This window comes from Silurus aristotelis, assembly GCF_946808225.1.
Source record: "Silurus aristotelis genome assembly, chromosome: 7".
Lineage (NCBI taxonomy): Eukaryota > Metazoa > Chordata > Actinopteri > Siluriformes > Siluridae > Silurus > Silurus aristotelis.
In genome coordinates, this window is record NC_139580.1 from 14,677,183 (window position 1) to 14,688,708 (window position 11,526).

An 11,526-nucleotide genomic window follows, 5' to 3' on the forward strand; every position below is an offset into this window, starting at 1 on the left:
TAACTCACCGTTTAAGAAGTTTTTCTTATTTTATGACTTATATATCTTGTTAATGTCTGTGGTGAGCTGATATATATGGTCTCAATGAATATACAAATGATTCAGACGTACAAAAGTTTTCTTGATTTGCAAATAATAGTAATGATGGAACCCACTGAAAGAATCATTAGTTGTTCTCATATTAATGAGTTAGTTTCAATTTGCTTGCATATATATATATATATATATATATATATATATATATATATATATATATATATATATATATATATATATATATATATATATATATATATATATATACACACGCAAGTTATTAACTTTAAAAGAAACCATTAGCTTTGTGTTGGTCTGGCATAAGTGATATGTTTTTCTGGAAAACAGAGCTCAATTAGAAAGATGGACAGCACACTCTAGTGTATGTTAGTATATAAATGCATTTTGGCTCATGTACATCTTACCTCTAATGCAAAGCAATCTGGTCTGTATCTGTATATGACAAAAATACTTTATCAAATATTTATTAAACAATTTATTTAAAAAAATAATTAACTGACATGCATTGCCAGAAATTTCTTACCTTTCTTCCTAAAGAAACCCTTGACAAGTAAACAGAAAGGTTTTATGTATTCATAAAAAAAATAATAATAAAAAGTGGCTTTTTTTCATCAACGTGCTGCATTTATTTGGTAAACATCATCTCTGTGCACATTGACAAAGGCACAATGCTGGTTATAGAATTAGAACAGTTTCTTGATTTAAAAAAAAACAACAATTTAATAGTTGACTTGTGAATATATATACTTGTGTAAATATATAGAGTCAGCATTACAACTGGCAAACTGTGAAGTTTTATACTAAGTACTTTTATACGCTTTTATTAAGACATGTCTGGTCTATGCATTCAAGCTTCAGTTTCGAACATCTTTTTCCTTCCACCCATGCCAGCCTTGTCTTCAATACTCTTACGCCAGTCACCAACATCACGCAGTTCCTTATCCTGTAAAAGAAAGGAAAAATATGCATAGCTGATTATATTTTTTTATAACCAATAGGGTAACAAAGAAAAAATTTAAGCTAGCCAAGCATTAACAATAATTAATAATCTATCTATCTATCTATCTATCTATCTATCTATCTATCTATCTATCTATCTATCTATCTATCTATCTATCTATCTATCTATCTATCTATCTATCTATCTATCTATCTATCTATCTATCTATCTATCTATCTATCTATCTATCTATCTATCTATCTATCTATCTATCCCTCAGATTTCAAATACCATCTTTGAAACAGCAAAAACTAATGCTCTGTTGAAAATGAAAGCCACACCTCCTCCTTGACTTCCTTCTTCACTTGTTTCAGGTTGGCCCTCAGGTCCAAGTTGACCTTGTGTTTGGAGCCAAGCAGAGCCTGAAGCATAGCATCAGCTGACATACGCACTTTCTTCAGAGGAGGTTTTTTGAACTTGCCTTTGAGGTCTACAATTTTTATGTTCAAATCTTTAACCTGATAAAAAACAACCACATAAAAATCAGTCAGTGACCATGTGAAAGTTTGTGCCAATGGCGCATAAGGAAAATGTACAAATCCTCAAAAAAGGTTTGAAAACTTACTTCATCCACAACCATTTTGGCTTTGTGCTCCAGATTGTATCGTTCTTCATCAATAACAATGATCTTTTCATGTAAATCTTTGCACAGTGCCTGGGAGTATACACAGGTCCATTTTAAGTAACATAACATTTAAAGTACATTATTAGTACCTTAAGGTTTAAATGATAGTAGGTTTTTGCATGGAATTTACGCTTGAGCATAGAATAGAATGCAAAACAAAAAACAAGCACACTTCTTTACAAAACATAAACTGTTAAATAAAAGGGGAATATTTGCACCTTTTTTATTCAACTTAAGTTGTGAATTATGTAAGTTATCAACTACAGAATTACTTAAGGTGAAAACAGAAGGAGTTAATGTAAGTGTACAATGATTGTTTATGATTTATAGTGTAATCCAGCCAGTGGTCTTAGTCTCCCTACAGCAAATGTGAACAACTTTATTTAAATAAAAACTGTGTTCAATAATGTCACTTAAATGTAACTTTGACATGAGCTTCATAGAAGAGTACTTATACTAGTACTATTATAAGTGTCTCTATAACTACATCAACTACAGTAAGTATTTTAGACTTAGTTTCTAAATTTACCCTGAGTTTTACCTGTAACTCCTCTCTGCTGTGGGGTAAACAAAGAGGAGGGCAGTGCTCTTCCATGTAGTTCTTTCTCTCTTGCACTTTCAATTCAGCTTCAGCTTCTAACAAGTCTCTTGCAACCTGAAGCATTAAGCTCTGGAGACAGAATCAGACAATATCAAACAATATAAATCTGCTTAATTTGCCTATATATATATATATATATATATATATATATATATATATATATATATATATATATATATATATATATATATATATATATGTAAATCACTGGTAGCAGAATTATTATAATCGTATGTACCTTCAGGCTGTGTTTCCGATTCATGGACGTTCTTTTGTTTCTACCAGAGGAAAAATATAGATTTTTTTTTTTTTTCACTTGTTTTAGTAGTTAGTTACTATATTGCAATCAATACTATGTTTAATTTTTTTTGTCATTTAATCATATATTTTACATGCATATACATATTTCTCATGAGATCAGCTTCCTTTTAATGCTAAGTTCTTTAGCTCTACTTCTTAGCAAAGTGAGTGACTCAAAATATTACTCACTCAGTCATGTTGGCTGCTTGTCTTTGTTCCCTGATGACAGTAATACAAATGATGATCACATACAATGTATGCTTTGGTGTATTCTGGGCAGGACAATGATGTGTTAGACATTTCAGTAAAATTAATGTTCTGCATAATCTATTAAAAATAATGTCAACTGCTTTTGCTTGGCAATAACATGTAATTTATTTTTCAATCTGATGTTGGTTCATGACCTTTAAAAATAAATTTGGGAAAACTTGACCTCTGTGAAAAACTGAAATGGAACTTGGAAAAACACTGTACAAAGCACAGGGTATGGTCAGGTTCATGGTCAAGTTCATCCCAGTCAGTTATGTGTACCAATAGTTATGTCTTTAAAGTGTCACATGCACATGAATAGAACAGTGATGCTAAATCTGAGATGTAAGTATGCTATGTGGCCTTGAATCTTTCCTTGAGTGATATTTTCTTAGTAAGGTCTCTGCAATGTGACACCACAACTGTTAGACGTGCCCAAGAGACAGACCAGGGCTTATGGAACATCTTTGAGATGGTCAAGACATTAGACTAGAGCTCAGAAATAACTTTGTCCTTTATTCCTTCACAACTGACTCCATTCTTAGCCTTTATTTATCCGCCATGGAGCAGCCAAGTTGACTGTCTGTCTAACTGATGACTGAGTTAACTGCTTTGGTCTGTTCAGATAGTCATCATGCTCTTAATTACATGCTTAAAGAAAAATGCAAAGACAGTTGTTAGAGAATGTAAAACCAGTCACTTCTTGTAAAAGTGGGACAATTCTTAGAACTTAGGAAAAAACTGAAAACTAGATAAAATGATCCTTTGGTGGAAGTGGTCTATAGATGGTGGGACAGATTACATTTATATATTTTTTTAATTAGGCAAAACTACAAGTTTTGGAGCAGATACTATTATGAACAGCCATTTCACATGGCAAAATGTGGTGTTGACAAGAAGTAAAACTTTGCAGTATCATTTTCATTATTTATTGCTGAAGGTGGTGTAGACTTTCAAAGTGCCACATCATCACTCTGTATATTAAGCATCCTGGCTCTCTCTTACCACTCTTCACTAAAACACACAAAACATGTTCACCTAGTTCAACAGATCACCTTTTTATATTACTAGTATTATATATATATATATATATATATATATATATATATATATATATATATATATATATATATATATATATATATATATATATATATATATATAAATCATCAACCAGACTATGCTTAAAATCTCTGCTTAAAAAGCCAAAATGATATGAATGTATAATTCAACATTAATTATACTTTCAAATGTATTTTTTCAGTAAAGGGGTACAAGTATACTACCACCAAGATGTAAAGATGCACACAAGATGGAACAAATAGGAAACACAGCAAAATAAATTAAAGAGAATCCTTTACCTTGCAGACAGAAGAGAACACAGAGACTCGTAAAGTGCTGATGAGCTACTGTCAGGCAGAGACAGAGGCAGCTGAAGAGCAAAGAAGTTATATATTGCATTCTCTGATTGCTCTGTAAATCCTACCTTTCTCTTTATGGAAATGGATTATCAACCAAACCAATGAGCTGACAAGGTCATGAAATACAGTACTATGACTTCTTCCCCTGCTTCTTCAATATAAATAACATGTCCCTCAAGATTATTATTGAGGTATTATCTTTTTAAGCTACTTTTTCAGGGACTAAGACCCTAAAATGGATAGGGGTTTATAGGTTTTACAATAAATCATACTACTAGTAAATTCAATCATTAAAAGGGGTATAAGGATACATACAATTTACAAAGCATCCATTAATCTTAAAAAAAACATGAATGGTTGGGAAAATGCTTTGATGTTTAACATATAGAGTGTAATTACATATGTGCTGCTCTACTCTCATTGGTTCCTGACTTTTCAGGCACCCTGTAGATAGATATCTACAGATAGATAGAAATCTACAGATAGATAGAGATCAGCTTGCCTTACCATAAACAGAAGGATGTCCTGAAGTTATCCATCATTTGAGCCACACTAATCTTGCAAGACATGAGAAAAAGATTAATTGCAGCGTTATAACCAGACAACACCAAAAAACAAAAAAAACAAAGAGCATTATCTTTGTCAAATAAATTATGCAGCTTACCTTTACCCACAAATTATTGCACACACTAAATAATATGCAAAAATAAAAATATATATATAACTAAATAACTATTGTGATGATTTAGGTTTTAAAGACACATTTAATTAATTGGTTATAGTGTAAATATTATCAGAAGACATCAACATCTAAAGGGAGATTGGAAATGGCAATAAGGAATTATGCTTAAAACTGTCGATTTTAAAGCTTAATAAATAGTTAATTGAAATAAATATTGACATGATAAGCAATAATGCAGATTCTGTTAACCTATTATCGCTCTTGCATTGTAATGTATGACAATGTTTGTAATGTACGGCATACATTTTACATAAATTAAGACAAAAAGGCAAATGTTCTTTAAACTGTTTATTCATGCATTGGAAACTGATTTACAATACAGTGCTTTGTATGACATTTCTTATAAGACAAAACACAATCAAATTCTGAAAATTATATTCTTAAACAGAATATATCATTTACTTCATTTCATTTGTTTTGCTTTCCTATTTTCAACAATATAAATGATTTTGTCCATATGATAAACCTGACATTTCCATTCCTCTAGCAGCAGCACACAAGAGTAAATCTGTAAAAGCAGTGAAGACTAAACAACATATGAGTATTTAAGACTCGGACTCAAACATCTTCTTTCTGCCATCCATGCCAGCCTTGTCTTCAACGTTCTTACGCCAGTCACCAACATCGCGCAGTTCTTTATCCTGTGACACAGAAAGCAAAGATAGTATATTTAGGAATTCTACATGTAACAAGATTCATAGCCAGTTTTTGTGAATGAAAATGATTGAGTCAAAAATCAAAGTGTAGTTTAAAAAAATACAAATATAAAAATCAAGCACTCACCTCCTCTTTGACCTCCTTCTTGACTTGTTTAAGGTTGGCTCTCAGGTCCAGAGACACCTTGTGTTTGGAGCCAAGCAGAGCCTGTAGCATCTGGTCAGCAGACATGCGCACCTTCCTCAAAGCTGGCTTCTTGAACTTGCCCTTCAGGTCCTGAACTTTAATCTTCATGTCCTCAATCTAGAGTGGTGGCAGAAGAATAGTCGTATAAACATTCTTGAAATTGAATGTTGTTTGTTGATGCACTGAGGTCTCGTGTAATGTCTTAACTGTACCTCCTTACTACATTTGTCAACTTTGCTCGCCATATCATATCTCTCCTCATCAATCACATCAATCTTATGGTGAAGTTCTTTGCACAGGTCCTATAAATAATACAGAGGCAAAACAATGTGAGTTCAGATTCAGAATCAGGTTTATTGGCAAAGTGTGTTGACACACACAAGGAATTTGGTTCCAGCGGTTAGTGAATGTTTATAGATACTATTGCAAATATAACTTTTCTTTAAATATGTGACATAAATCCTTAATTTCTGGCATCTGTCTAAATCCTTGCTAGGTGTATTTTTATGGCAGTACCTGTAGTGCTTGAATGCTGTTTGGCAGAGATAAAGGAGGGCACGTCTCTACCATGTACCTTTTCCTCTCCTCTTCTCTTTCCTTTGCTTCAGCCTCTAGTAAACCTTTGGCAATTGAGAGCATCAAGCTCTGAAGCACAGAAAGACTTTTTTGTAAGAAATTTGTTTTAATTGCAATAAATAAGCAAATAAACCCAGGAATTAATGAAATACAGGAAGGAGATTGAGTTCAATTAAAACATACCTTCAGGGTATGTTTGCGACTCGATGACATTTTTTTCCTTTAGAGTTAGGATGGAAATGGTGAAATTGTTATAAATACCAGTTAAAGTATTATTTATACAGAGTCACCAAACATATCTTAAATTCATTGTGGTGTCCTTTGCATTTTCGGAGCTTACTGAACTTGCAATGTTATTTCACACATTATGGCTTACTATGAATAGAAACTCAAATTAAACTGCCACATGTTTACTTTCACGCGTAGCTTTCCTATATGAATCTTTAAATCTGCAGTTTAAACATAGAACAAGATTATGACAAAGATTTCAAGGTACTTACTCCGACATATTGGCTGGATTTTGATTTTACACCCTATAGCACAAAGGAAGTCCATTTAGATTCAAAATACTAACATCATTCAACAAAAAGTGTGTAACAATTTAAATAAAATGAACTCTGATTTACAACTTTTGTAATGTAGATGACTTTTATGGTACAATGCATTCACTTTCTAAGGTTAAAGATAAATGCTAAAGAAATTAAAAACTCCATATCCCTTTGGGGTCTTGCCACAGGGACAAATAATCATCTAGTCTAGCATTTTTAATAAAAAGAGCAAACAGTTGAGTAACTCTGAGATGACAGGATAAAATCCTTAACAACATATAAAGGAACAGTTGTAATAGAAAAAACTAAAATTTATTTTTTGCCATTAAATATTATAAAATGTTTCACTGATAACCAACTGAACTGCAATATTATACTCTTACCATTGCAGTCATTTGAGACCTTAACAGTGACTTGTCATCTGTTATGATTTAAAAATTCCAGGACGTATGCTAGTGTGTACTACATGCACAAAACATATACTGTTTGCTGTTGTGTGTAATGGTGCCTTTGCTTTATTAGTCATATGATATTTCAGGTAAATTCTGTGGAGGGAAAAGCTTGAATGTCAGTGCACTATATAAAGTAATTAACGGCATGATTTTCATCTCTAAACCATTCCATAGTATAATAAAATAATAATAACCAATGACATAAGCACTGCACATCTTAACATACCTATTTTTAAATATCTAAAGAACATATTTGAATTTGGTTTTCTCAGAGCCAATTTTAAACCCAATCCAATCACACTTTGTTGGAATTCTTATTTTGGCATACAGTGTGGAAATCAATGTAAGATGCTATATTTGGGTGAGTGTGAGGTTCTTTAGCTCACTGGCTTGAGAGGCTTGTTTTTTTGGACGATTGTCAAAAACCTGATACCACTTCAGAGTCCACCTGGACCTCTAGAAATGTACTGAGATGGCCAAGATGAGTTAGACATTAGCGCCTGTGATTAATAAAGTGTCTGAGGATTCATATGATAAGGCTCTGTAAGCTTATTCAGCATAGCACAAATTGAGAACAAATAAGCATTTGCATTTCATGCAGCTTATCAAGAAATAATCTATTCAAGATCAGGAATGTCATCTTAGTGTTAAAGAATAAAAACAAATGCAAAACAAATAACATGGGGTAAAATTTAGAAACTAATAGATAAAACAACAAAAGACAAAGTGACCCATTTTCTTCTGTCACTAGTTCTAATGCATCGTCACTCTTACAAAGCCAGGCACCACAATTAAAACGACTGAAGTATTTGCTAGAATTAAAAACCCAACAATGTGAGTTACAAATCCATGAAATTCCTTTTTTACTCGCATCTTGCATATACCTCTGCTATGACCTATGGCACTGGGATCCTCGCAGTGTCCATCACATTCCATGCGCATAAGAAATGCCATCAGTCTTATATTGACATTGGAGATTTTGGAAACACAGCAAGATAAACACAGTCATATCACTTTCTGAAGATCAGAACCTTGAGGAATTTTGTTTCAATACCTCAAACTCAACACATCATTTATCAACCACCAGATGTTTAGATTTACATGAGCTAATCACCTAACTAAATTTTCATCTACATGAGGAATTGCTGAAAACCTTCTACCCAAATAAAAAAACAATTATCATCCAAGAGGCCCATATACAGCTTTTAAAATGTATATAGTATTATTATATTTTTGGAAATATATATAAATATAGTGTTTTCCTCCCACTACAATCTTATGCTTACACTGTTAAATGTCTGTTTACTGCAAAACCAACAAATACCCTCCACATTAGACACAACCATCCTAACAGCCAAGGTGCTAATCCAAAAGCTCGAATGCAGCACAAATGCTCAAAGAACAGCTGCAGCGTAGCACACAGCGACTGAGAGAAAGAGAGAACGTAGGCGCTCACCTATGAGCGGAAGAAGGTGGAGAGGAGCTCACAGCCGAGAGAGTTGTGGGGACGACTGTGACTGCTGCAGGAAGTTGGCATTATCTGAAGGTTTATATTGCATTCCCTGATGGTGAAGGAAATCCCACCTTCCTCTTTATGGAAGTAATTTTACACAGAGGCCAATAGGCTAGCAAGCACCTGAAACTTTAGATGGAAAACTCCAACTCCTCCCTTCACCACCATCAATATAAATAACCCTTCTTTCAAGATAGTGATCCGTATTTTTAATTATTCCTTCAAACTACACCCACATTGTGGAGAGGGTGGGGGGCAACAGGCTTTGCCAGCTGGAGCTGGTAGAAGTTTCTTCATGAAAGACTTTCAGAACAGATGGTCATAGTGGAAGAGGTGTGCTGCATTTGGGGCACCACAGGAGTAAGCATGGGCATGGTTCATTCAGCAATAGGTGACATTGGAAAATGTGATGGAATTAAATGTAAAAACCCAGCAGCATATATTAAAGGAAAAAAAAAAATAAATCCACAAATTTACCAAACATGTCACAATTTAGTGCTCCTTCGATACCCCCGAGCTCTTTGTTTCTTATTTAGACGTATCATCCCATCTGTATTAACTGACTGTGGAAAGAGATTCTACCGTTATCTCACTAATTGGAAGAACAGAGTCAGAGAGGCATACTCAGCAAGACTTCTGCAAAAAATTATGGGAATGGAATCAGTGAATTACTATCAGGACACAAACACACACACACACACACACACACACACACACACACACACACACACACACACACACGCACAAACACGCACAAACGCACAAACGCACACAACACCAGGAGAAACATAAGGGCACACACACATGAACACAAATGTGAGAGTGAGAGGAAGTCTCTGGGTAGAATGGTTGGGGGTTTAAACTGTTGAAGGACAATTATGAACAGATTGTTTTTAATGTGAGGCATGTAGCTCAGAAATATAATGGAAAAACTGCACAAGTCTTAATGTAAAAGAGAGTTACTAAACCAAGCAACAAACCGATGATTAAAAAGTGTTTTAGTCAGTTAAGGAAATGTTACAAAAAAACAAATGGCATTCATTAACAGTCACATACAATCAAAGGTAAGCTAAGGAGAGGCTCTCTTCAAAGAATGCTAACGCGAAAGAGAGCTTATGTGGAAGTCAATACATGAAGGTCTAAATCTAGGACCATGTTTTATATATATATATATATATATATATATATATATATATATATATATATATATATATATATATATATATATATATATATACATACACAGTATATATATATATACAGTGAGGAAAATAAGTATTTGAACACCCTGCTATTTTGCAAGTTCTACCACTTAGAAATCATGGAGGGGTCTGAAATTGTCATGGTAGGTGCATGTCCACTGTGAGAGACAAAATCTAAAAAAAAAAATCCAGAAATCACAATATATGATTTTTAAACTATTTATTTGTATGATACAGCTGCAAATAAGTATTTGAACACCTGTCTATCAGCTAGAATTCTGACCCTCAAAGACCTGTTAGTCTGCCTTTAAAATGTCCACGACCACTACATTTATTATCCTAAATTAGATGCACCTGTTTGAGGTCATTAGCTGCATAAAGACACCTGTCCACCCCATACAATCAGTAAGAATCCAACTACTAACATGGCCAAGACCAAAGAGCTGTCCAAAGACGCTAGAGACAAAATTGTATACCTACACAAGGCTGGAAAGGGCTACGGGGAAATTGCCAACCAGCTTGGTGAAAAAAGGTCCACTGTTGGAGCAATCATTAGAAAATGAAGAAGCTAAACATGACTGTCAATCTCCCTCAGACTGGGGCTCCATGCAAGATCTCACCTCGTGGGGTCTCAATGATCCTAAGGAAGGTAAGAAATCAGCCCAGAACTACACGGGAGGAGCTGGTCAATGACCTAAAAAGAGCTGGGACCACCGTTTCCAAGGTTACTGTTGGTAATACACTAAGACGTCATAGTTTGAAATCATGCATGGCACAGAAGGTTCCCCTGCTTAAACCAGCACATGTCCAGGCACGTCTTAAGTTTGCCAATGACCATTTGGATAATCCAGAGGAGTCATGGGAGAAAGTCATGTGGTCAGATGAGACCAAAATAGAACTTTTGGGTCATAATTCCACTAAACGTGTTTGGAGGAAGAAGAATGATGAGTACCATCCCAAGAACACCATCCCTACTGTGAAGCATGGGGGTGGTAGCATCATGCTTTGGGGGTGTTTTTCTGCACATGGGACAGGGCGACTGCACTGTATTAAGGAGAGGATGACTGGGGCCATGTATTGCGAGATTTTGGGGAACAACCTCCTTCCCTCAGTTAGAGCATTGAAGATGGGTCGAGGCTGGGTCTTCCAACATGACAATGACCCGAAGCACACAGCCAGGATAACCAGGGAGTGGCTCTGTAAGAAGCATATCAAGGTTCTGGTGTGGCCTAGCCAGTCTCCAGACCTAAACCCAATAGAGAATCTTTGGAGGGAGCTCAAACTCCGTGTTTTTCAGCGACAGGCCAGAAACCTGACTGATCTAGAGAAGATCTGTGTGGAGGAGTGGGCCAAAATCCATCCTGCAGTGTGTGCAAACCTGGTGAAAAACTACAGGA

General features: G+C 34.7%; 1 protein-coding gene across 1 annotated transcript; it reads right to left on the reverse strand.

Annotated features, from left to right (window-relative positions):
- Positions 1-659: 659 nt before the first annotated feature.
- On the reverse strand, positions 660-9,021 carry LOC310729370 (uncharacterized protein). The gene is made up of 14 exons (XM_083547466.1): positions 8,871-9,021; positions 6,915-6,947; positions 6,598-6,634; positions 6,355-6,483; positions 6,051-6,140; positions 5,779-5,955; positions 5,544-5,636; positions 4,194-4,339; positions 2,773-2,802; positions 2,522-2,561; positions 2,224-2,352; positions 1,623-1,712; positions 1,339-1,515; positions 660-1,000 (listed from the first exon to the last, which is right to left on the reverse strand). Exons 2-14 carry the CDS (start codon positions 6,920-6,922, stop codon positions 905-907), a joined length of 1,242 nt encoding a protein of 413 aa, XP_083403592.1. The 5' UTR covers positions 6,923-6,947; positions 8,871-9,021; the 3' UTR covers positions 660-904.
- Positions 9,022-11,526: the final 2,505 nt, after the last annotated feature.

What these genes read in the sequence shown, in the direction of transcription:
- LOC310729370 (XM_083547466.1), bottom strand. An exon ending in ACAGCATTCAAGCACTACAG is followed by an intron (nt 6,141 to 6,354) that starts GTACTGCCATAA and finishes TATTATTTATAG; the next exon opens with GACCTGTGCAAAGAACTTCA. An exon ending in ACAGCAGAGAGGAGTTACAG is followed by an intron (nt 1,713 to 2,223) that starts GTAAAACTCAGG and finishes GTATACTCCCAG; the next exon opens with GCACTGTGCAAAGATTTACA.